This window comes from Macrotis lagotis, chromosome 1 (genome assembly GCF_037893015.1).
Source record: "Macrotis lagotis isolate mMagLag1 chromosome 1, bilby.v1.9.chrom.fasta, whole genome shotgun sequence".
Classification (NCBI taxonomy): domain Eukaryota; kingdom Metazoa; phylum Chordata; class Mammalia; order Peramelemorphia; family Peramelidae; genus Macrotis; species Macrotis lagotis.
The window spans coordinates 440,302,447-440,330,147 of record NC_133658.1 but is presented as its reverse complement, the minus strand read 5'-3'; the positions used below and the strand labels follow the sequence as shown (position 1 = coordinate 440,330,147).

Below are 27,701 nucleotides of genomic sequence, written 5' to 3'. Positions count from 1 at the left end.
TCATGGTCCATAGCACAGTAACTCATTCTTCTATAAATTAATAGGACAAAATACATTTTACCTGTTTATATGATGTTCAGATAAATATTTATTTTGGTATTCCACAGTATCCAGCATAAAGTATGTATGATAGCATGCATATAGCTATACATGCATACATACATGCATACATACATATATGCATATATATATATACACACACATATGGGGTGTGGTTGTGTTAAAAGAAGCCTAGTATCTCTGGTGTGAGGGCTTTTGAACCCTTTTTAGGGCTGCTTTACACTTTGGTGTCCACCTGATCCACCCATCTCTGACCTTTGACTCCAAGAAGCTGTATCATGCACAGGTGTCAGACCATTTGGCAGAAATGGTAAACCAGGTTGAGGATAACCACTGGTGAGTTGGGAGGGGTATCTACCCCAAGTATTTGAACTCTTTCCCTGGTGGAATGGGGGGACTAAGAACAATTCATTCTAATAGCCATGAAAGCAGCTGAAGCAGCCTCTGTGGAGCACTTAAAGGTTGGTTAGATATCAAAGATGCTAAAGTCATCCACTGCATCTCAAACCATCACCAGTTGTCTTGCCACTGGGACTATGATGACTCTGGCAAAGAGAGTGAGGTTGATGACTTTGTGCAACTCTGCCTCATATAAAACCAATTTACACATGAATCAAAAGTCCTCTATACAATTTTGCCATTTTTACCTGTCTCAAATGTTGAAACACAAAACTAGCACAAAACCTTCTGCAAAGATGATTCCACTCACCATCATTACATGGAATGTGTGTACACTTATAGACAACACAAAATCCAGGAGACCTAAAGATGAACAGCTCCTGTTTCATGAAGACTCAGCAGATATTGCATACAAATGGCAACCCTGAGTGAAATAAGACTGGCAAATGAAGGCCAGCTTACTGAATTTGGAGCTAGATAAATGTTTTTCTGGAGTGGTCACAGTGAAGAAGAGTGCCATGAAACTGGGATAAGTTTGGCATTCAAAATTAATCTAGTTAACCAGCTTGTGTGGATCTGACCAAGGCTTTTGATACTGTAAGTTGTGAAGATTTAAGAGACTTATGTGACCTGATTCAAATTGAAGGAAGCAGTATTTAAAACTGTACATTGTACACATTGACTACAATGTAAATATAAAAACAACAAACATTCAAAATTGAATGTCTTTATAATTTTTATAACTTTTTTCATGCTGTTGATTTTTATCGCTCTGTCTTGATTCATTTTTTTCTTTATCATTTTTATCTTTATTTCCAACAAAATATTTGGGTGACCATAAGCAACAAACACATCTTTTGTATAGTGAACATATGATCTTTTACAATGTGATTTATTATTATTTATCAAACTTATACAGATGTTAATATTGATTATTAAAATGCAAATTAATTTTGAGAGTGTTATTGGATTCATAGAAATGATCATGTATTTTCTCACTAAAGTCCTGCTGTGATGCCTCACAGTAGCCTTGAGGTAAATGCACGTTCTCAATGCTTATCCAAGTGAGTGCTAGGACTCCTTTAGTGGCATGGATTGAGTGGTAGGAAAGGGAATTACAGAGACTATCTATAGACATTGATTTTACTGTTGATATTCTTAAAAGTGGGACAGTGGTCCAATTACCAAGGCAACATATTATGTGGAAAAACTGAAGGTCATATCAATAATATTCTTGCTATAAATAAAACTAGAAGAGTAAAAAAAATTGCAGAAATGGTTTCATCATGAATCCTAAAACAGGAAATGATTTTCTGGGATATTTGGTCATCTCACTTGGCAGAGCTCATGACAAACATTTGTTTAAAGGAAGAAAAGCAGAAAAATTAAATTAATTTTAAGACAGTCCAAATTAAACAAATGTGTACTTGATTTCAATGAAAAAGTGGGTATAGGAGAGGAGAGTAGAAAGAGTGGCAGCAGATTAGAATAAAAATGAGAAACTACTTCTATAATTAAAAGAACTCTAATCCAATCTACTAAAAAAACTGTAAATATATATAAGATGATCACCTCATAAACCAGTGAGAGGCAGTAGGGAAAAATTGGTTTATAGAAAGTTTTACAAGTGACTCATTTAAGCTAGATCATCTCATTAACATTTAAGGAATAATATTTGAAAGTTGACAGTTATAAAAATAAATAAGCCAAATTACACAGAGGATTGTAAATGCTGAAAACAAGGCACCAAGATACTGATGTTCATGTCTTGATTCAATTTTACTGATAACTCTCACCAAGAATTTCATGTTTTTCTTTATAGACCTGAGATCTCCCTTTATTTCCTTTAAGGTGATAGTTTTTTTTCTAGTCTGATGTGAATTTTGCTGGGTTTCATTTCCTGAATAGTTGAAATTAATTTGTTACTTTTTTTGGCATATTTTAGCAATGCAAAATTGTTTATAATATTAGAGACTTTTTTCTTCTTGCTTATTACCCTTTTCTTTTTTTGAAATTATTTTTTGAGTATTTTATTATGTTTGCTCTCTCTTTCTCCCTTTTTTCTTTTATTTATTTATTTATCTATTTATTTATTTATTTATTATTTAATAGTCTCATTTTGTACAAATAATTTTTTATACATTAATAAAATATTCTTATTTAAGAGTAAACAAAATACCCCCTCACCCCAAAATATAGACTCGCTTGAGCGATAAAGGAAGAGAAAAAAATTACAATTAAAATAAAAAAATAGTAATAATTGTAGGTAGGGCCAGGTGGCGCAGTGGATGGAGCACCAGCCCTGGAGTCAGGAGTACCTGAGCCCGTATCTGGCCCCGTATATCAAACAATCACCCAACTGTGTGACATGCAAACTACCCCAACCCCACTGCCCTGCAGAAACCAAAAAAGAAAAAAAAAAAGACCCAAAATAAAATAAAATAGTAATAGTAGTAGGGGTGGCTGGGTGGCGGATAGAGCACTGGCCCTTGAGCCAGGAGCACCTGGGTCCAAATCTGGCCTCAGACACCCAACAATCACCCTGCTATGCGGCCCCAGGGAGGCCACCTAGCCCCATTTGCCCTGCACCCCCCCCCCCCCAATAATAATAATAATAATGTGCTTCAGTCTGTGTTCCAACACCAACAACTCTGTCGTGGGTGGATCACATTCTTTATGATCAGTCCATCAAAAAAATTACTTCCATATTTTTCCACTGTTGCCATTGCTGATCTCAATGCCCTCCTTTTGTATTTCTCCATTACTATGTGCTATATTTTCTCTCTCCTTTCACTCTGACTCTGCTGTAGGGTAGCTGAGTGGCACAGCAGATAGATCCCTGGCCCTGGGGCCAAGAGGCCCTGAGCCCCCCTACCACCCCTTAGACCCAGCATCCACCTGGCCCTATGGTCCCAGTTAGGCCATCCAATCCCAGTTCCTTGTAAGAAGTAAAAAAGAAAATGTGTTATTTCTGACCACTCTTCCCCCCATGGTCCATCCTCTCCTCCTTCATTCACATCCCCACCCCTTCCCCCTGTCCCTCCCCCCTCCTTCTTACTCCATCTTTCTCCCTTCTCTTCCCTTTTTCCTTCTCTTTCTGTTTTGGTATGCCAGTTTTTATTTACTTGGGGAGCATTAGTTGGCTGCACTCTTTAATAAGCTTTCCTCCTACCATCTTTTTTTTCTTTTTTTTTTAGTTTTTTTGGCAAGGCAAATGGGGTTAAGTGGCTTGCCCAAGGCCACACAGCTAGGTAATTATTAAGTATCTAAGACCAGACTTGAACCCAGTTACTCCTGACACCAGGGCTGGTGCTTTATCCACTGCGCCACCTAGCGGCCCCTCCTCCTACCATCTTTTTTGGAAATGAACAATGTTAACTTTTGCTTATTTTTTAAATTAATTTTTATGTATTTCAGATTCATTTGTACACAAGACACTGTCATCCTGACCAGAGCATTGGCCATCTCTCTGTACTTGAAACAGAGCTACTCAGGTTCCCAGAAAGTAGCAAGCAAGTAAGACTAGTAAAACTGCAGGGATTTCTTAGACCCAGGAAAAGTGTTATTTAAAAATTTTTTTAGTTGATAAATTTTATGTCACTTACATTTCCCAATGTAGCTCTACCTTCTGGGAGAACCAGTTCCTTTATAACAAATAATAATATAGTGGGGGGGGGGGGGGAAGCTGTTCAGTAAAACTGACTAATATATTGGAAATGTATAACATTATATATGTTGTTGCAATCTGTTGTTTTCCACCTAAACTAAGAAATTGGAGGAGGGGCTTTTTTATATTTCTTCTTTGGGATCAAGCTTGGTTATCATACTTTCAGAGCATTCAATTCTGATTGTTTTGTTGTTGGTTTCTACATTTACATTCTAATAATTTTTATACTGTTTTCCTGACTCTTCCCCTGTTGATTGCCTTCTGGGGATACCATCCCTTGGTTGAACTCTCCTGGGGAAGGCTCAAGATGTTTGTTATCTATGGACAGTTGGCTCCCAGGTATCCTATCCTCGTCTTGGGATAGGAGGCCTTGCTTCCTGTGAGGTAGTGCCATGTTGCTGTCAAGGGTGTGTGTGTGTGTGTGTGTGTGTGTGTGTGTGTGTATGATTCTAAGTTTTTGCTGAATTGCCCCACTGCTGCATCCATTTGGGTTGGCTATGTGTCAAGTCCCTGCCCCCCCTTTCTTGGATCCTCTAGTCCTGTGGCTAAGGTGTGTCTCTGCCAGATGTAGAGTGTACTCATGTGGTAGTGCAGTGTTTCTCTGTTGGTACTAGCCAATAGTTGTGCACTCATTTTCCCCATGCCTCTGCCCAATGGAGGCCACAGAAAACACTGACAAAAATCCCCCCCAAGAAAAATAAGATATATATCAATTAAAAATTAATTGTAAATTAAATAATCTAATCCTAAAAAAAGGGTCAAAGAACAAATCATAAAAATAATAGTTTTCATTAAAGAAAATGACATCAATGGGAACACAAATTTATGGATGTGGCATGTAGCGAAAGCAGTACTTAGGGGAAAATTTATATCTAATTGCTGACGTCAATAAAAATAGAGAAAAAGCAAATCAATAAATTGGGTATGCAACAAAAAAAGTTAGAAAAAGAATAGATTAAAAATCCTAAAATAGACATCAAATTGACATTTCTAAAAATCAAAGGAGAAATTAATGAATTTGAAAGTAAAAAATGCCATTGAACTAATAAATAAAAAAAATTAAAAACTAGTTTTATTTAAAAACCTCCTCAAATCCAATTCATGTGCTTGTTATAGCATCACCTCCTCATGTTATGGTCTTCTTTGAAAATGAAGGGCAAAGGGGGACTTCCGGCCAAGATGGCGGAGAGAAGACAGGCACAGTTCTAAAGTCTCCTAATCTTTCCCCATCTATGATATGAAACAAACCTCTTAACAGAAATCCAACCCACAAAACCCAGAAAGAAAAGCCAGGAGAAAGAACATCTACCTCAGGATTTGTCTTCTGCAGTCCTGGGTGAGTCCGGTAGCAGAGGGCGGATCAGCCACAGATCAGCCTGATAAAGGGCTGGATTGGAACCTGAGTGCAGGACCTACTTGGATCAGCGGTGGGGTGGGGGCTTGGGTCTACTGGGGAGCAGAGGCACTTGTGTTGGTACTGACCCTCTGGAGCTTGCCTGCAGGGTGGGGGGAGAGTTCCAGTACAGGAGAGCGGTGGACACATCATCCCTGGGCTCCTCGGGTCTGAGGAACTCTTGAGTCCATGCCTCCATTGAGTCTGAGGCCTCTTCCCAGAACAAACACACTTACCTACTACTTCAGCCTCAGGTACAGGTGTGTGAGCAGAAGAACCAGTCCAGCTGACAATAGGAAGAGGAATGACCTTACCCCAGGCTAGAGCCCACCATTGATTAAAGGCAAAAGATTTAGGGTTTTTTTTTCAAGGCAATGGGGTTAAGTGGCTTGCCCAAGGCCACACGGCTAGGTAATTATTAAGTGTCTGAGGTTGAATTTGAACCCAGGTACTCCTGACTTCAGGACTGGTGCTTTATCCACTGTGCCACCTAGCCATCCATTGAACCTTACTTTCAACAGAATTGGATGTGAACCCAGGTACTCCTGACTCCAAGGCTGTTGTTCTATTCACTGCGCCACCTAACCGCCCCCAAGGCAAAAGGATTTAACAACTTTAACCGATCCCTTCAGGCTAAGGGAGTAGGCCTCAATCAAGACCACAGACACTCCAGAGAAAGCAACCAGCACCTCCTACTGGCCAGCCAGAGAAATTTCACTCAGTGAGTAAAGCCTCTAGCGATCCCAACACCAAACTTCTGAACCAGCCCCTCCCCAACTCAAGGTCTTAGCAAAATGAAGAAAGGTCATTGGAAAGGTGGATCCATAGAAAAAATTCTTGGAAGGAAAAGACCCTAATTCAGAGACCTAGAACCTCTGAGGAGAATATGATCTGGTCTCCAGCACAGAAAGACTTCCTTGAAGAAATAAGGAATGAGTTTAAAAATCAATTGGAAAATTTGGAAAAAGAAACCCAAGAGAAAATTAACACCTTGCAACAAGAAAACAAATCATTGGAAAATAGAATTGGACAAATACAAAATGAGACAATCTCTCAGATCCTCAATTGGGCAAATGCAAAAGAAAATAGTTCAAAACCTCAATTGGTCAAATGGAAAGCTCTTGCAAAAGTAGAATTGACCAATTGGAAAAGGAATTGCAAAAAGTTAATAAAGAAAACTCCTCCCTAAAAAAAAGAATGGAGTCTGTAGTAACTAATGACTTCATGAGACAGCAAGAGCCTATCAAACAAAATAAAAAAATAGAAAAAAATAGAAGAAAATGTAAAATACCTCATCAGCAAAACCACTGACATCGAGAATAGATCGAGGAGGGGCAACCTGAGAATTATTGGACTTCCTGAAAACATTGAAGAGAAAAAAAGCCCGGACTTAATATTACAGGATCTAGTGATGGAAAATTGCCCTGATACCATGGAACCAGAGGACAAAGTAGTTATTTAAAGAATACAGTGATCCCCTCCAGAAAGAGATCCTAAAATGAAAACACCAAGGGATGTTGTAGCCAAATTCCAGAATTGTCAGATAAAAGAGAAAATCCTTCAAGCAACTAGAAGGAAACAATTTAAATACCAAGGAGCCACAGTAGGGATTGTGCAGGACCTGGCTGCATCAACATCAAGGGATTGAAGGGCCTGGAACGAGATATTTCGAAGAGCAAGGGAGCTTGGAATGCAGCCAAGAATCCACTATCCCGCAAAGCTGAGCCTTCTCTTTTAAGGGAAAAGATGGACAATTAACGCAATGGAAGAATTCCAAAAATTCCTGATGAGAAGACCAAAGCTAAATAGAAAATTTGGACATCAAACAGGAGGTTCAAGAGACACATGAAAAGGTTAAAAAAAAGTGGGGGTAAAGAAAAAAAAAACTTGCATCCAATAAGTTGAAACTGGCTATATCCCAGCATGGGGAAAAAGATTCTCATAACTCTTGAGGATTGTAACTTAACAGAGAGAATATACCTAGCCAGAAGTGATGGACATTCATGACCTATCTATGAGACTGCTATCCAATGGGATGAAACTGGCTATAATGCCACTTGGGAGAAAGACTAATTAATAACTCTCAAGAATTTTAACTCTATTAAGATAGAATGTACTTAGCTAGAAGTGACAGATACTCAGAAATTTCTATGACTCAGAATGATTTTAAAAACACTACCTCCTTAAAAAGGGGGACAGGAAGGAGATGGGAGGAGGGATGGGATTGAATGGGGGTAAATCTCATTACACTAAGAGGTACAAAATACCTATGGTAATAGAGGGGAAGAAGGGAGGAAATGAGAAATACCTGAATCTTCTTTTCATCAGACTTGGCTTAACGTCAACTTAAACACATACTCAGTTAACTTAAAAAAATCTCACCTTTCAAGTACTAAAAGGGGAAAAAAAAGGGGAGGGGGGCAGAGAAAGGGAGGGGGAGGGAAAAAGGGGAAGTAACAAAAGGAAGGGAAGGGAAAAGGGAAAAAAGGGGGAAGGGGAAAGAAAGGGGAGGGGGTGGATATAGGAGGGCAATCACATTGAAGGGGGTAGTATTCAGAAACAGAATACTGGGAAATATGGATAAAGGGGGAAAATACAAACAGAGGGAAGATAGTATGGAGGGCCATAAAGAGTTAGTAATCATAACTTTGAATGTGAATGGGATGAACTCTACCTTAAGAGAAATAGCCGAGTGGATTAAAAACCAGATTCCTACAATGTGCTGCTTACAAGGAACTCATTTGAAGCAGAGAGGTACATATAGAGTAAAGGTAAAAGACTGGAGCAAAATATATTTTGCTTCAGCTGAAGTGAAAAAAGAAGGGGTAGCAATCCTTATCTCAGACAAAGCAGCTGCAAAAATAGATAGCTTTAAAAGAGATAAGGAAAGGGGAACCTAGGTGAAGTGGATAGAACACTGGCCCTGGAGTCAGGAGTACCTGAGTTCAAATCTGGCCTCAGACACTTAATAATTACCTAGCTGTGTGGCCTTGGGCAAGCCACTTAACCCCATTGCCTATATCCTCCTAAAAGGTACCATAGACAATAAAGTTATTTCAATACTGAATATATATGCACCCAGTCAGATAGCATTCAAATTCTTAGATGAGAAGCTGAAAGAACTACAGAAAGACATAGATAGCAAAACTCTACTAGTGGGAGACCTCAACCTCCCACTCTCAGTTCTAGATAAATCAAATCATAAAATAAACAAGAAAGAAGTTAAGGAGGTAAATAGATTGTTAGAAAAACTAGATATGGTAGACTTATGTAGGAAATTGAATGGGGATAGAAGGGAATATGCCTTTTTCTCTGCAGTACATGGATCTTATACAAAAATTGACCATGTACTAGGACATAAAAACTATTCCCTTTAATTTAGAAAAAAAAATCCCCAGATATCTTATTGTCTGATCTTGTTATCTCTTATACTTTTTGTTTCTTCCTTAAGGATATGATTTCTCTCTCATCACACTCAATTTGGATCAAGTACAACATGGAAACAAAAACTGAGATTGCTTTCCATGGGGGGGTAGGGGGAGGGAACTAAGATTGGGGGAAAAATTGTAAAACTCAAATAAAATCTTTAATAAAAAAATAAATTAAAAAAGAAAATGAAGGGCAAACATTAAATGACTAGGTAAGATTTACATGAGGAATGCAAGACTAGTTCAACATGAAGAAAATATTAGCATAATTGACCATATAATTAATTAATTAAACATCATGACTATCTCATAAAGTCTTTTTACTAAATCGAGAATAATAGAAAATTTCTTTTACAAAATGCAACACCCATTTCTATTAAAAATACTCTAGAGCATAGGAATAAAGGAAACTTTACTTAAAATAATAAAAATATTTAGTGCCACCAACAAGCATTAACTAAATGAAGATAGCTTTCTAGTTTATTATCTTTTTAAGCCTTCCAATAAAATCAGAGGTGAAACATGGATGCCTGTCTGAAGCAGTTCTGATGAGATTAAGGCTTAAATTTTGCCCCTATCCTTTCCCCCCCTCTTCTTTTCTTTAGTTATAATAACTTTTTCATATTTCTTTTATGTAGGATATTTTGCCCCATTTTACTCTCCCCACCCCCTTTTTTACTTCCAGTGCAGTCTTCTTTCTCACCCTTTTATTTTGTGTTTTTGGGTACCATTCTATCAAAGACACCTTATATCCACACCCTCTGTCTATGTTTCTTCTTTTTAATTGCCCTTATTGTAATAAAGTTCTTAAGAGTTACAAATATTATACTACCATATAGAATTATAAACATTTTGGGAAGCTAGGTGGCATAGTGGATAGAGCACTGGCCCTGGAGTCAAGAGGAACTGAGTTAAAATGCAGCCTCAGACACTTAATATTTATTTAGCTGTGTGACCTCGAGCAAGTCATTTAACCTCATTGCCTTGCAAACCCCTCCCCGCCAAAAGAAAATGTAAACATTTTAATCTTGTTGAAAATCAATCTCTCCTTCTGGCCAAGATGGTGGAGAGAAGACAGGCACAGTTCTAAAGTCTCCTGATCTCTTCCCCATCTATCACATGAAACAAACCTCTTAAAAGAAATCCGACCACAAAACCCAGAAAAAAAAAGCCAGGAGAAAGAACATCTACCTCAGGATTTGTCTCTGGCAGCAGCTTTGACCCGAATTTGGGTGGTTGAGTCTGGGCTCTGAGGGAGGATCAGCCCTAATCAGCGAGATTTAGCAGCTGAATTGGAACCGGACGTCTGAGGGCGGGAGAGCCAGACCTGCTGGATCAGAGGTGGGGCTAGACCGCGGGGACATGAGTCTTCGGGGGAGCAGAGGCACTGGTGTTGGAGCTGTCCCCCTGGAGATCCTGGACAGGGCTGGGGGGGGAATTCTGGAGCGTGAGAGCTGCAGACACCATCCCTGGGCTCCTCTGGTCTGAGTCCCATTTACAACTCAGACTTCTTACCTAACAAACAAATGCAAACTACTTCTGCCTCAGGCCCAGGTGTGGGAGCAGAAGAACCAGCCCAGCTGAGGAATGACCTCAGGCCAGGGTAAAGCCCACCATTGATTGAGGGCAAAAGAATTCAATAGCTCCAACTCCTCCCTTCAAGGAAAGGGAGAGGGCCTCAACCAAGGTCACAGACACTCCAGAGAAAGCAACCAGCACCTCCTACTGGCCAGCCAGAGAAACTGTACTCAGTAAAGCCTTTAGCGATCCCAAGCCCCTGTGAACTAGCTCCCCCCCACCCCAACTCAGGTCTTAGCAAAATGAAGAAGGGTCAGTGGAAAGATGGATCCATAGAAAAATTCTTGGAAGGGAAAGACCCCAACTCAGAGAGACCTGGAACCTCTGAGGAGAATACAATCTGGTCTTTAGCACAGAAAGACTTCTTTGAAGAAATAAGGAAGGAGTTTAAAAATCAACTAGAAAATTTGGGAGAGACATTACCTTGCAACAAGAAAACAGATCTCTCAGATCTTCAAATGGGCAAATGCAAAAAGAAATTAATTCTCTCAAAACTTCTGCTGTGCTAGGACTAAAGACCTCTGAGCTGACTTGCTGTACCACTGGTCTGTTGACCCAAGGCTGCAGGGCCTTGCCTTATTTATCTGTGCTAGGGTTAGGGTCTTCTCCTGGCTTGACTAGGCACTGCTTGGGCTGGACTGTGGGACAGACCTTTCCTGCAGTTGTTTGATGTTATCTTGGACTGAAAAAAGTGTTTTACCCTTCCTTTTGTGGATTCTCTTATGCCACTATTCATTTTGAGGTGAGATTTAAAGTTGTTTCTAAGGGAATTGGGGAGAATTCAGGCAACTTCCTTTTTGTTTCTTAACCATCTTGACTCCTCAAGCCAAGTCCCCATCTTGGGACAGTGATAGTCTCTCAGTCATCTGTTCTGGAGGGCAATTTTTAAGGGTCTCTCTCTCTCTCTCTCTCTCTCTCTCTCTCTCTCTCTCTCTCTCTCTCTTTTGGTGTGAATGGGTGGGAATCCATGGAGAGCTGACCTGAGGGGTAGTGATGAAGAGAATGAGAGAAAGGGGGAGAAGGGGGGAGGGGGAGAGAGAAACAGAAATGTACCTTTAAGTTATCAGCCTTTTTTTGAAATAAGCATTTTTTTCAGAATTATTTTTTAAATTAATTCTTATTTTGTACACATTAATAAAATATTCTTGTTTAAGATTAAACATTATACCTCCTTCCCCCAAAAAATATAGACCTGCATGAGCAGTAAATTAAAGGGGAGAGAAAAAAATTAACATTAAAAAAATAATAGTAATAATTGTAGGTATGGCCAGGTGATGCAGTGGATGGAGCACCGGCCCTGGAGCCAGGAGCACCCGAGCCCAAATGTGGCTCCATATACCCAAACAGTCACCCAGCTGTGTGACCCCATGCAAGCCACCCCAACCCCATTGCCCTGCAAAACAAAACAAAACAAAAAAAAAGACCCAAAATAATATAAAATAGTAATAATAATAGTAGGGGCAACCGGGTGATGGATAGAGCACTGGCCCTTGAGCCAGGAGCACCCGGGTCCAAATCCGGCCTCAGACACTCAACAATCACCCAGCCATGCGGCCCCAGGCAGGCCATCCAGCCTCATTTGCCCTACAAGTCCCCCCCCCCCCCAATAATAATAAAAAATGTGCTTCAGTCTGTGTTCCAACACCAACAACTCTGTTGCGGGTGGATCACATTCTTTATAAGTCCATCACAAAAGTTACTTCCATATTTTTCCACTGTTGCCATTGCTGATTGCAACCCCCTCCATTTGCACTTCTCCACTACCATGTACTATATTTTCTCTCTCCTTTCACTCTGTCTCTGCTGTAGGGTAGGTGAGTGGTGCAGCAGATAGATTCCTGGCCCTGGGGCCAAGAGGTCCTGAGCCCACATACCACCCCTTAGGCCCAGCATCCACCCGGCCTTATGGTCCCAGACAGGACATCCAATCCCAGCCCCTTGCAAGAAATAAAAAAAATTGTGTTATATCTGACCACTCTCCCTCCATGGTCCATCCTCTCCTTCACTCACACCCCCCCTTCCCCCTGTCCCCCTCCTCTCCTTCTTACTCCAGATGTCTATACCCCATTGAGTATATATGCTGTTTACTCTCCTAGCCACCTCTGATGAGAGTGAAGATTCCCTCATTCCCCCTTGCCTTCCCCCTTCCATATCATTGCAATAGCTCATTGTAATAAAGAAAAATCTTATTATATGAATTATCTTAGCCTATTCCTCCTCTCCTTTTTCTTTCTCCCATTTCATTTCCTTTTTATCTATTGACTCCATTTTTACACCACGTTATATCTTCAGATTCAGTTTTCTCCTGTGCTTCATCTATAAAAGCTTTTTCTACTTGCTCTATTAAATGAAAAGGTTCATATGAGTATTATCAGTATCATTTTTCTATACAGGAATACATGTAGTTCATCATCATTAAGTCCCACATATTTTCCCCTTCTCCACTCTCCATGCTTCACCTGAGTCCTGTAGTCCTGTATTTGAAGATCAAACCTTCTGTTCATCTCTGGCCATTCCAACAGGAACATTTGAAATTTCCCTGGTTCATTGAAAGTCCATCTTTTTCCCTTTTCAGAATTATTTATATAAATTTGTATAGTGGAAATTTATGTAAAATGGGAACTCTGTGTGTGTGTGTGTGTGTGTGTGTGTGTGTGTGTGTGTGTGTTTGGTGAAGTTTAAGGAAAACTTGGAAAGACTTCTTGCAGAAGGTAAGAGTTTAATTGAGTCATGAAGGAAATCAGGAGACAGAGACACGAAGAAGAAAATTTTAAGCTTGCAGAGAGCCAGGAAAAATGTTCTAGAGTTGGAGGATGGCAAATCTTTCAAGAGAAACAAACAGTGAGGCCAATATCACCTTAAGACTGAATATTAAGTAAAGTATACAGACTGGAAAGATGAGAGGGGGTCAGGTCATGAAATGCTTGAGTACCAAATGTAGATTTTATATCTGATCCTGGAGTCTATAGGGAATGGAGTTTATTAACAGGGGGATGGCATGATCAGACCTGAGTTTTAGATAGGTTATGTTGGCAGCTGAGTGGAGGATAGACCAGAGTGGGGAGAGACTTGAAGCAGAGAGACCATTCATCTGAGTCTGGGTGACTAAGAAGGTGATGTTCTATATAGGTGCCTCCTGATTTCTCCCTTTTTTTCATTTTGGCTTTTTTTTCTGTTTAAGCTGTTGCTGCAGTTGGAATCAGAAAACTCTTGCCTGGAAGCTTTTCTGGAGTGGAAGCATATGGAGCTGGTATACTGGCAATGGATGGTAAATTAGTAATAGGAGGATCTGATAGTGACTTTTCTTTTTTTTTCCCTTGGACTCTCCTATCCTTAGTGCTATTAGCTGATAAGTCATCAGTATTCTTTCCAATCCTTGGGGATTAATGTGAAGAGGACAGATTAACAAATGACTAATCAGTTCTCTGTGTGTTATCAAAGAACATGTCTATACTTCAGTACATGAATGTATTTTATTTTGTACCTGGAAATTCAGATTTGTTAATGACTTCTGAACTTTATTTCTAAGTTATAATGTCAAACAACTTCATTTTCTCCCCTCAATAAATAACATGTTCAAATTGCACATCTTTCCTTGAACTGTGTTGAATAATGGTAAGAATTTGATTTTTTGTTTTTCTGGCTTTCATTGATTTTAAGTAGACTATCAGCCTTAGAAGAACCAGAAACATAAATAGCATTAAATTTTATTTGCTTTCAGGTACTAAAATTACCTCTTAATTGGATGAAATAATAATTGTTCATTAAAATCACTGCTGGGATTTGGGGTAATCATAGTCAGAATCAAATTAACTTCAAGAATTGTGGTATAGTTCATGGTGGTAAGACAAAATGATTTAAGTTAGGGCAGTAGCCCAGAACCAGATTCAGTCACTTAAAAAAAAAACATTCCCAGAACCAGAACACTCTTTAACCTCCCAAATTGGCTCTAGGAGAGAGACAATGATTATTTCGCATATATTAAATGTGTCAGAAACTCAGGGTCCTAAGAGACACACAGATAGAACTAACTTTTGCTTTGGCAAGGCAGGTATGAAAGAAAAAAGTATGCCTGGGTTTCAGCAATACTATTAGGATTAGCCAACTAGATAAAAAAATGAAGATAATTGGGCTAGCTCCCCTTCTGTATAGCCTGGTCAGAATCATCTATGCTTTGTGCTTTGAAATAAGAAATGCAAATTTTTTTCCTGTATCTGCAGTGTTTTTTCATTTTCTCTTCAGGGAAAGGAAAACAAGGATATACATGGATTTTTTTTTAATTTAAGGCAATGGGGTTAAGTGACTTGCCCACAGTCACACAGCTAGGTGATTATTAAATGTCTGAAGCCGAATTTGAACTCAGGTATTCCTGACTCCAGGGCTGGTCCACTGCATCACCTAGCTGCCCCCACATGGATATTTTTGAGTCAGCGCTTCTGAGAGCATGTGGATGGGTTGTCATGAGAGACATTAAAGTCGGGTACCTATGCACCTCTTTTTAGTTAGGTCTCTGTTCAGATAGTGACAGTTAATTTCAGAAGTGGATGGCATGGATTCTTATAAGCTTGAATTCTCTTCACTAATGCTGTGTTTGCAGCATTCCCCTGCTTTAGTTAATTTGTCAACTATCTCTGTCAAACTCTTCCCCTCAGTCTCTTTCTGTGTTAGGACCAACAACTACTAAGTTGGATGGCAGGATTGAAAAAGATGGTTAAATATAAAGATAATATGTAATATAAAGATAATATGTGTATAAATATAAAGATAATACATATCAGTTTAAAAAACAGAAAACATTGAAAGTACAGGATGATAGAGAGGACTAGACAACAGATCTGATAGTTTTATTAACTGCAAACTGAATGAGTTTGGGAGTCTCAAAAGCCTTTAGTATAATTTTCAGAGCAATGGAGATCCTGCTGTAGTCAGATTTCTCTAGACAGATCAAGAGTACTATAACCAAGTCTGGATCTTACATTTTTTTTAAATTTTAGAAAGGTTTTATTTATTTTGAGTTTTACAATTTTTCCCCCAATCTTGCTTTCCTCCCCCTCACTCCCCACAGAAGGCACTTTGCTAGTCTTTACATCATTCCCATAGTATCCATTGATCTAAGTTGAATGTGATGAGAGAGAAATCATATCCTTAAGGAAGAAACATATAGTATGAGATAATACCAGAACTACATAATAAGACAACATTTTTTTTTTTTAAATTAGAGGTAATAGTCCTTGGTCTTTGTTCAAACTCCACAATTCTTTCTCAGGATATAGATGGCATTCTCCATCACAGATAACCCAAAATTGTGCCTGATTGTTGCCTTGTTGGTATGAGCATGTCCATTAAGGTTGATCATTACTCCCATATTGCTGTTAGGGTGTACAGTGTTCTTGTTCAGCATCAGTTCATTCAGATCCTTCCAGGCTTCCCTGAATTCCCATCCATTCTGGGTTCTAATAGAACAATAGTGTTCCATCACATACATATACCACAGTTTGTTAAGCCATTCCCCAGTTGATGGACATTCCCTCAGTTTCCATTTCTTTGCCACTAAAAACAGAGCTGCTATGAACATTTTGTACAGGTGATGTTGTTACCTTTTTTCATATCTTCAGAATACCCAGTAGTGGTATTGCTGGATCAAAGGGTATGTAGATTTTTATTGCCTTTTGGGCATAATTCCATACTGCTCTCCAGAAAGGTTAGATGAGTTCACAGCTTCACCAACAATGTATTAGTGTCTCAGATTTCCCACATCCCTTCCAACATTGATCATTGTCCTTTCTGGTCATATTGGCCAGTGTGAGAGGTGTGAGGTGGTATCTCAGAGATGTTTTAATTTACATTTCTCTAATAATTAGTGATTGAGCAATTTTTCATATGATTATGGATTGCTTTGATTTCCTCATCTGTAAATTGCCTTTGCACATCCTTTGACCATTTGTCTATTGGGGAATGGCTTGTCTTTTTCAGAAAAATTTGACTCAGTTTTTTGTATATTTTAGAGATGAGTCCTTTGTCAGAAACACTAGGTGTAAAAATTGTTTCTCAATTTACTACATTTCTTTTGATCTTGGTTACAGTGGCTTTATCTGTGCAAAAGTTTTTTAATTTGATGTAATCAAAATTATCTAGTTTGTTTTTAATGATGTTCTCCATCTCTTCCTTGGTGATAAACCACTTTCCTTTCCATAGATCTGACAGGTAAACTATTCCTTGATCTTCTAGTTTGCTTATAATGTTTTTTTTAATGTCTCGATCCTGTATCCATTTTGATCTTATCTTGGTATAGGTTTCTTGGTATATAGTTTCTTCCAATTTTCCCAACAGTTTTTATCCAAGAGTTTTTATCCCAATAGCTGGACTCTTTGGGTTTATCAAGCAGCAGATTACTATAATCAATTCCTGCTATTATATCTAGACTATTCCACTGATCCACCACTCTATTGCTTTGGTGATACCAGTTAGGTTTGATGACTGATGCTTTATAATATAATTTTACATCTGGTAGGGCTAAGCCACCTTTTTTTGTACTTTTTTTTTCATTAAATCCCTGGAGATTCTCAACTTTCTATTTCCCCATATGAATTTTCTTACAATTTTTTCTAACTCATTAAAGTAATTTTTTGGAATTTTGATTTGAAGGGCACTAAACAAGTAGTTTAATTTTGGCAGAATTGTCATTTTTATTATATTTACTCGGCCTATTCACAAGCAGTTGATATTTGTCCAGTTATTTAAGTCTGATTTTATTTGTGTGAGAAGTGTTTTGTAATTGTTTTTAAAAAATTTTTGAGTCTGCCTTGACAGGTAGACTCCCAGGTATTTTATATTTTCTAAGGTTACTTTGAATGGGATTTCTCTTCCTAGCTATTTCTGCTTCATCTTGTTAATCATATATAGAAATGTTGAGGATTTATGAGATTTTATTTTATATCCTGGTACTTTGCTAAAGTTGCAAATTATTTCTAGTAGTTTTTTTAGATGATTTTTTGGGATTCTCTAGGTATACCATCATGTCATTTGCAAAGAGTGAGAGTTTTGTCTTTTCCTTCCCAGTTCTAATTCCTTCAATTTCTTTTTCTTCTCTTATTGCTGAAGCTAACAGTTCTTTTTTTTCACTTTCTTAATTTTTTTGAAAGATTTTATTTATTTTGTGTTTTACAATTTTTCCCTCTAATCTTACTCCCCGCCCCATAGAAGGCAATTTGCCAGTCTTTACATTGTTTCTATGGTATATATTGATCCAAATTGAATGTGATGAGAGAGAAATCCCATCTTTATGGAAGAAACATAAAGTATAAGAGATAGCAAGATCAGACAATAAGATATCAATTTTTTTCCCCTAAATTAAAGGTAATCCTCCTGAACAACTTTGTTCAAACTCCACAGTTGTTTCTCTGGATAGAAATGGCATTCTCCATTGCAGACAGCCCCAAATTGTCCCTGATTGTTGCACTGATGGAATGAGCGAGTCCATCAAGGTTGATCATTTCGCCCATGTTGTGAAGCTAACATTTCTAATACAATATTGAATAGTAGTGGTGATAGTGGGTATCCTTGTTTCACCCCTGATCTTATTGACAATGCCTCTAGCATATCCCCATTGCATATAATGCTTGTTGATGGGTTCAGATAGATTCTGTTTATTATTCTAAGGAACAATCCATTTATTCCTATGCTCCCTAGTGTTTTTAGTAGGAATGGGTGCTGTATTTTGTCAAAAACTTTTTCAGCGTCTATTGATATATTCATATGATTTCTGATAGGTTTGTTATTGATATAATTAATTATACTGATAGTTTTCCTAATAATAAACCAACCATACATTCCTAGAATAAATCATATTTGGTCATAATGTATTATCCTAGTTATAATTTGTTGTAGTACTTTTACTAATATTTTATTTAAGATTTTTGCATCTATATTCATCAGGAAGATAGGTCTACAATTTTCTTCCTCTGTTTTAACTCTAGTTTAGGTATCAGCACCATATGGGTGTCATAGAAAGAGAGTTTCATCTTCACCTACTTTTACAAATAGTTTATATAGATTTGGAACCAGTTGTTCCTTAAATGTTTGATAGAATTCACTTGTCAATCCATCTGACCCTGGAAATTTATTCTTAGGGAGTTCAATAATGGCTTGTTGAATTTCTTTTTCTGAATTTTCTTTTTCTGAGATAGGGTTATTTAGGTATTTAATTTCTTCATTTAACCTGGGCAATTTATATTTTTTTAAATATTCATCCATTTCATTTAGATTATCAAATTTATTGGCATAGAGTTGGGCAAAATAATTTTGAATTATTACTTTAATTTCCTCCTCTGGTGTGAGTTCACCTTTTTCATTTATGATACTAGCAATTTGGTTTTCTCCTTTCTTTTTTTTTATCAAATTGACCAAAAGTTTATCAATTTATTGTTTTTTTTCATAAAAACAGCTCTTGGTTTTATTTATTAGTTCAATAGTTTTCTTGCTTTCGATTTATTCATTTCTCCTTTAATTTTTAGAATTTCTAATTTGGTATTTAACTGAGGGTTTTTAAATCATTCTTTCTCTAATTTTTTTAGTTGCATATTTAATTCATTGATTTCATCTTTCTCTAATTTATTCATATAAGCATTTAAAGATATAATATATCCCTTGATAGCTGCATTGAGTGAATCCCATAGGTTTTGGTATGTTGTTTCATTATTGTCATCATCTAGGATAAAATAATTCTTTCTGTAATTTGTTGTTTGATCCACTCATTCTTTTTTTTTTTCTTTAGATTTTTCAAGGCAATGGGGTTAAGTGGCTTGCCCAAGGCTACATGGCTATGTAATTATTAAGTGTTTGAGGTTGGATTTGAACCCAGGTACTCCTGACTCCAAGGCTGGTGCTCTATTCATTCTTTAAAGTGAGGTTATTTAGTTTCCAATTAGTTTTGGGTCTGTATCTTCCTGGTACCATATTTCATATGATTTTTATTGCATTGTGATCTGAGAAATATGTATTCACTATTTCTGCCTTTCTGTAATTGATCATTAGGTTTTTGTGCCCTAGTACATGGTTAAATTTTGTGCAAGTGCCATGTCCTGCAAGAAAATCTGTCCACATTCAATAACCTCTACAGATCTATCATATTTAGGTTTTCTAACAATCTATTTACCTACTCAATTTTCTTCTTGTTTATTTTATGGTTAGATTTATCTAAGAATTTGGATGCTATACTTCTGGTTGCATACATATTTAGTATTAAAATTACCTTATTGTCTATGGTACCTTTTAGGAGGATATAGTTTCCTTCCTTATCTCTTTTAATAATATCTATTTTTGCAGCTGCTTTGTCTGAGATAAGGATTGCTGCCCCTGCTTTTTTTCACTTCAACTGAAGCCAAATATATTTTTCTCCAACCTTTTACCTTTACTTTATATCTTTCTCTCTGCTTCAGATGAGTTTCTTGTAAGGAGCATATTGTAGGATTCTGGTTTTTAATACACTCTACAATATGTTCATGTTTTAAGGGAGTTCATCCCATTCACATTCAGAGTTATAATTACTAACTCTTTATTGCCTTCCATGTTATCTTCCCTCTGTTTGTATTTTCTCCTTTTTTTCCTTTATCCATATTCCCCATTGTTTTGTTTCTGAATACTACCACCTTCAGTGTGTTTGCCCTCCTATATCCAACCCCCTTCCCCTTTTTCCCCTTTCGCTTTGCCCCTTCTTCCTTTCCTTCCTTCTGTTGATTCCTCCTTTCCTCCCCCCTTCCCTTTCCCCCTTTTAACACTTTAAAGGTAAGATAAGTTTCTTAACTGAGTGTGTATATGTTAACTTTAAGCCAATCTGATGATAGTAAGATTCAGGCAGTTCTCACCTCCTCATATTCCCCTCTATTGCAATAAGTCCTTTGTAATGTAATGAGATATCCCCCATTCAGTCTCCTTTATCCTCTCATCTCTTTACTGTCCTCCTTTTTAAGGAAGTATTGTTTTTAAATCATTCTATCTGAGTCACAGAAAGGTCATGAGTGTCCATCATTTCTGGCTATTCTCTCTACTAGAATTACAATTATTGAGAGTTATTAGAGTCTTTCTTCCCGGTAAGAATATTTCCAGTTTCATCTTATTGGGTAACAGTTTTTCAAATAAGTCATGTATATCCATCTCTTCTGGATAATTAAATTCTCTCTAATAGAGTTACAATTCTTGCAAGTTGTTAAAGTCTTTCTTCCAGGTAGGGATATTGCCAGTTTCATCTTACTTGATAACAATCCCCCCCCCTTTTTTTTTAGTTTTACCTTTTCACGTGTCTCTTAAGTCTCCTGTTTGAAGTCCAAATTTTCTATTAAGCTCTGGTCTTTTCATCAGAAATGTTGGAATTCTCCTATTCTAATAAATGTCCATCTTTTGCCCTGGAAGAGAAGCCTCAGCTTTGCTGGATAGTGAATTCTTGGCTGCATTCTAGGCTCCCTTACTTTTCAGAATATTGCATTCCAGGACCTTCGATCTCTTAATGTTGATGCTGCCAGGTCCTGTGTAATCCTTACTGTGGCTCCATGATATGTAAATTGTTTCTTTATCTGATAGTTCTGGGAATTAGGCTACAATATTCCTTGGTGTTTTCATTTTGGGATCCCTCTTAGTAACTATTTTTCCCTCTGGTTCCATGATATCAGGGCAGTTTTCTATCACTAAATCTTGTAATCTTGAGTCCAGGCTTTTTTTCTCTTCAATGTTTTCAGGAAGACCAATAATTTTTAGGTTACCTTTAGTCAATCTATTCTTGAGGTCAGTGGTTTTACTGATGAGGTATTTAACATTTTCTTCCATTTTTTTCATTTTGTTGGTTTTGTTTAACAATTTTTATTTTCTCATAAAATCATTGGTTTCCATAGACTCCATTCTTGTTTTTAGGGAAGAATTTTCTTCATTTACCCTTTGCAACTCCTTTTCCAATTGGTCAATTCTATTTTTGTAAGAGTTTTCCCTTTAGGGGCGGCTTGGTGGCGCGAGGGGCGGCTAGGTGACACAGTGGATAGAGCACCAGCCTTGGAGTCAGGAGTACCTGGGTTCAAATCCGACCTCAGACACTTAATAATTACCTAGCTGTGTAGCCTTGGGCAAACCACTTAACCCCATTGCCTTGAAAAATCTAAAAAACAAGTTTTCCCTTTGATCATTTGAGGTTTTGAGAGAATTATTTTCTTTTTTGCATTCATCCAATTGTATTTTTCAAGGATTCGTTTTTCTTGTTGGAAGGTGTTAATTTTCTCCTGGGTTTTTTTCCCAAATTTTTCAGTTGATTTTTAAACTCCTTCCTGATTTCTTCAAGGGAATCTTTCTGTGCTGGAGACCAAATCATATTCTCCTCAGGGGTTCTTTGTCTCTCTGAATTAGGGTCTTTTCCTTCTAGGAATTTTTCTATGGTTTCCCCCTTTCTGATGGCTTTTCTTCATTTTCCTAAGATCTTGTGTTGAGGGAGGGGCTGGTTCATAGAGGTTTGGTATTGAGATCCCTAAAGGCTTTACTCACTGAGTGTAGTATCTCCAGCTGGCCAGTAGGGGGTCCTGGAGGCTTTGCTCACTGAGTGGCTAGTAGAGGGTGTTGGAGGCTTTTCTCACTGGGTGTAATATCTCCTCCTGGCCAGTAGGGGTGCTAGAGGCTGGAACATACCCTCCACCCCTTCCTGTCAGTCCCATGGCCACGCCTCCACTCTCTGGTTGTTTCTCAGAGTGAAGTGGTTCCCACAGCAAATCTCCCCCCCCCCCCCCCCCCCCCCCCCGCCTTATATTAGTCTGGCTCTCGCCCCTCCCCCGCTGGCTGTCTGCATTCTGCACTCGCCACACCCCCAATCCCCAAAGACAGACCTTGAGGTACGTGTTGTTTTACTATCTTCTCTTTCTGGGATTTGTCGATGGAACTTCCACTAAAAGGTTTGTTTCATATTATTTATGAGGGAAGATCAGGAGACCTTAGCACAGGACCTGACTTCTCTTCACCATCTTGGCCGGAAGTCCTGGATCTTACATTTTGGATGAACTTTGGAATTCTTGAATATGTTTAAGAGGCTATTGGAAATGGTGAGGGAGCTGGAGACCATAGAGGATCACTAAAGGAATTATGGATATTTAGACTAGAGAAGAGATGTGAATGAGATTTTCATGTGATAGTTATCAAATGGAAGAAAACTCAGATCTTATTCTGCTTATCCTCAGAAAGTAGAATTGGAACTATTGGTAGAAATTACAGAGAAGCAGATTTAGACTTGATATAATGGAAAACAAAAAATTAGATATTTCAAAGAGTAGAAAGAGGTACTTTGTAAGGTATTAGGTTCATCATTTGAATTTGAGCTGATTTAGATAACCACTTTTTAGGGATATTGTAAAAGGGATTTTGGTACAGGTATGTATAGAAAGAATGAGAAAGACCTAGGTTTATGTCCTTCCTCTGATAGAAACTGGCCTTTTTGATCCTGGAAAATTCCTCCAACTTCTTAGTTCTCTAAGCAATTCTCTCTAAGTAATGGAATAGTTACAGATCTACATTAGTAGAGCAAATTTTCCCCACTGGCTTTTCATTGTCAATGAAATCACAGATTCAAGTTAAAAAAATAGATTGAAATAAATGAACTTGGAGGTTTTTTTTTTAATTCAACTGATTTTTCAGTGCCTATTATGTACAAGGCTCTGTGCTGGGAATATGAAGGCTAGAATGAAATAATTCTTACCATTAAAGAGCTTATATTTTACTTGAGGAATGGAATGGGAACACAAATAAGTAGACATATTGCAGACAAAATAATACATTGTGATTCCTTTTTTAAAAACTTAAAATAATTTATTAAAAACTTTTATCAGTTCTGAATTATCTCCTTTTCTCTTTTCCTTCCTTTTCCCATTGAGAAAGCAAGGAAAACAAAACTTATTACAAATATATAAAGTCATTTAAAATGAATTTCCACATTAAGCCATGTCAGAAAAAAGAGAGAGAAGATATGCTTCTCCTTCCATTTTGAATCCATCAGCTCTCTTTGGATTGCATGTTTCAACGTGAGTCCTTTGGAATTGTGGGCAGTCATTTTATTGATGAAAATTATTAAGTCTTTCAAAGTTGGTTCTCTTTATAGTATTGCTGATATTGTAGAAATTGTTCTCCTGTTTTTGCTCACTTCACTTTTCATCAGTTCATATATGTTTTGAAATCATCCCCTTCATCATTTCTTACAGCGCAAGTAATATTCCATTATATTCCTATATCTTAACTTGTTTAGTCATTCCCCAATTGGACATTCCTTCAATTTCCAATTCTTTGTCACAACAAAAAGAACTCCTCTAAATATTTTTGTATCTTTGAGTCCTTTCTCCTCTTTCTTGCCAGGTCAAGGGATATATACAGTTTAAGATCTTTTGAGGGATAATTCCAAGTTGCTTTCCAGAATGGTTGGATGAGAATTTAAGATAATTTCAACATGGCTGGAACTAGGAGAAATCTAGAAAGTGTCATCTGAGCAATTTTTTGAAGAAATACAGCTATTCCAGGAGGTGGAGGTATGGAAGTAATACATTCTAAACATAGGTTTCCAATTGTTCAGAGGTATAGAGCAGTTGATGAAGTGCATGTATATAAAAGGAATAGTAAAGGATTAGAATAAATAATACATGAAGAAGAGTAATATGAAATCAGAGTTGAAAAGCAGGTGGGAGTCAGGTTGTAGACTGCTTAAATTTTAGACAAAGGATTTTGTATTTGATTCTTGAAGCCACTGATTAGGGAAACACTGAGAAATTTTGAGGGAAGAAATTTTGGGGAAAGTAATGGGAGAGATTTGGAGCAAGGAGATCAATTAGGAGATGATGTAGATCTGAATTAGGATAGAGGCTATATGGATTTAAGTGATGTAATGGAGAGAGAATCAATAAGATGTAGCTAATTGATTGGTAAAAGAATTGAGCAAGAGTAGAGGCCAGGACAACAACTCCAAGATTTCCAATTGATGACTCCAGGATGGTGATAGCCCCAAGTTAAATGTGGAAGTTTGGAAGAAGGACAGATTTTTGGGGAAAATGAGTTCTGTTTGGAACATGTTGAGCTTGAAGTAATGACAGGATATTCTACAAGCACTAGATAATTAATTCCTGGAGTTCAGGAGAGAGGTGCTAATTAAACTGAGAAATTTTAAGGGGAGAAGTTTTAGGGAAAGGCATGTTAGACTAGTGATGGGAGAGATTAGAAGCAAGGAGATCAATTAGGTGGTGATATAGATCTTAATTAAATTGATCAAATCACTCTAAGGGAGGGAGGGAGGGAGGGAGGGAGAGAGAGAGAGAGAGAGAGAGAGAGAGAGAGAGAGAGAGAGAGAGAGAGAGAGAGAGAGAGAGTTGTTTCAGAACAGCCCCTTAGAGAAGAGAAGGATCTAGCAAAAGGGACTGAGAAGGAATGATCGGGGCAGTTTAGAAGACAATTGGCACATAGTAATTCTTAATAAATGTTTATTGAATTGTGACAGGGCAGGTATGAGTATAGAGAAGGAAAGGGTGATGGATAGTGTCAGAAGCTAAAGAGGGAGCAATTAGAATAACGACTGTCAAAAAAAAGGGATTTAATTGTTAAGAGAGAACCTTAGAGAAGTAAGAAAAGAGAGAGTTAGTTTATGATTTGAAGCTATATTGTAAGATAGTCAGAATGTATGGAAGATCAGATGTATATTTGAAATTGTAAGATTCTGGGAGGACCTGAGATTGGAACTATACTGATAGCTTCTGGCATAGGAGGTCCTGAAACCTAGAATCTAGGAATTAGAAGTTAATTCAGAAGCTATGTAACTGGCGATATCTGGTGAACAAGAGCTCTCCACTGCCTGTATGCCTTTTAAAAAAAATATTCAGTGATATCTTTTGTCTTTGCATTGCTTTTATCCCTCATTTCCTTCTCTTACTCATCTCCTGGAGGGGAAAAATTTTTTAAAGAGGAAAGAAGAAAAGAGGAAGAGAAAAAATCTAGGTCAATCAGAAAATACTATTCCTTCCACAAACGTGGCTACTCTTCCCTCCAGCAAACATATACACTCTGCAAAGGAGTTAAGGGAGGAGGTATCTTTTCATATCTTTTCCAGTCATTTTTTTGTTCTTTTTTTTATTGTTTCGTTATTTGTTCTTTCCATTTACGTTGGGTATATTGTTTTCCTGGTTCTGTTTATTTCACATTGCATCAGGTTTATGTAAGGTGGATCTTTCTGTATCAGAAATCTTTTCTATGACAGTCCAAACAAATGCTCATTCAGTTGTAGTTAAAAGACTAAATGAGAGGGAAGCTGTTATTTCTCAAGACAACTTATTCTTCTTTTGGACAGCTCTATTTTTATGACGTTTTTCAAAATTTTAATACTAAAATTGATTCTCTTAACTTCCTCCTATTGCTCCTTCTTCTGTCCTGTGGGACCAAAAGAACTAAATTAATTTCTCTTCCTCATGACAGCTCATTGAATACTTGAAGACAGATGTCATGTGCTCATTGAATCTTGTCTTTTCTAGGTTAAACATCCTTAAAGATTAAGATCATAGTTTTAGATCCAGAAGGTTCTATCTTAAATGGCCTACACAGCATCATACGAGTATTAAGACCATGAGGCATAATGCAAACTCAGTTTTTCATAATTCCATTTCAGTACTTTGCCACAAGATTACACTCTCAAGTGATAAAGATTATTTTTATGAAACTGATAGAATATTCTGCAGTTCTTTCTTTATTTTGATTAACCTTTTCTGGGTACATTACAGCCAATGTTTGTCCAAAAAAGTGGTGCATAGAATTAAACTCATTATTCCCTATGTGGCAAGATTAGGGTGTAGTATAATGGAAATTTTATCTCTCTCTTTTTTTGGACACCATAGCTCCTTTAATTCATCTTGAGTAGAATTAGCTTTTTTGGTTCCTATGTTGTTTTATTGATTCCACTTTTCCCTCATGAGTTATTATCTAGCCAGTTCCTTCCCCTCCTCCTCCTCCTCCTCCTCCTCCTCCTCCTCTGTTGGTTTTTGCATGGCGGTAGGGTTAAGTGACTTGCCCAAGGTCATATGGCTAAGTAATTATTAATTGTCTGAGGCTGGATTTGAAGTTAGATCCTCCTGACTCCAAGACCAGTGCTCTATCAACTATGCCACCTAGCTACCCTAACCTGGTCCTCTTAGTCTTGTTCTTTGAAAGTTTATTTTGAAGTTTACTGTAGAATTTTATATATCCTCCTCCTCCTTCTCCTCCTCCTCCTCCTCCCTCCTCTTCTTCCTCTTCTGTTGGTTTTTGCATGGCAATAGGGTTAAGTGACTTGCCCAAGGTCACATAGCTAAGTAATTACTAAGTGTCTGAAGCTGGATTTGAAGTTAGGTCCTCCTGATTCCAAGGCCAGTGCTCTATCAACTGTGCCACCTAGCTACCCTAACCTGGTCTTCTTAATCTTGTTCTTTGGAAGTTGAATTTGAAGTTTACTATAGAATTATATCTATCTATCTATCTATCTATCTATCTATCTATCTATCTATCTATATGTATATACATATATATATATATATAATTTTATTTTTTTCCATTATATTCTATTTTATTAAGTTTGATCCATTGTTCTAGGCCCAGATATTTTTGGATCTTGGATTTCATACAATACATTAACATGAAGCTGGGAAGGATAGTTGTCTATAAATTTGTTAAGCTTGCTATCTATGCCATGATCCAAGATTTTGCTTAAAATGTTGAGTAGCATGAGGGATAGATACTCAGGGCACTTCATTAGAAGTCTTCCTTTGAGTCATTGACAGTCCCATTTAACAGCAGTATTATCTAGCTTTCATCTTGCCATCTTATATCCAAAAATAGCTTGAGAGATTTTGTAAATACTTCCTTGAAGTCTATATAATGTCTAAAGTATTCTCTTGATCTCTATCAACTTAGTTATCTTGCTAAAAAGGGGAATTATAGATTTGTTCTTGATGAAGTCATATTGACTTTTAGGGTTACCACTTCCCTTTTTGAAGTATTTTCCAAAACTGTGATTAGAGTTGGACTGAGTGGCCATAGGATAAAAAAGCATTGGAGTTAGAATTCAAGGCTGTTGTCTCCTGCAGTAGAAGGAGGCACACATGGAAAGATTCATAACTTACCATTTTGCAATTAGAACTTTACTAGAGAAAGACAG

At 37.5% G+C, this 27,701-nt stretch overlaps 1 protein-coding gene across 4 annotated transcripts in view; it reads left to right on the top strand.

Moving 5' to 3' along the window:
- Positions 1–27,701, top strand: part of TEDC1 (tubulin epsilon and delta complex 1) — a 77,006-nt gene that overhangs the window by 16,577 nt on the left and 32,728 nt on the right. For 2 of the 4 annotated variants that reach the window (XM_074213306.1, XM_074213304.1), the window contains 2 exons: positions 3,877–3,975; positions 13,707–13,793. The exons of 1 other annotated variant lie outside the window; for it this stretch is intronic. In XM_074213306.1, coding sequence (XP_074069407.1) covers positions 3,877–3,975; positions 13,707–13,793 — 186 coding nt within the window. The remainder of the gene's footprint in view (positions 1–3,876; positions 3,976–13,706; positions 13,794–27,701) is intronic. One more of the 4 variants, XM_074213305.1, reaches the window with a different exon arrangement.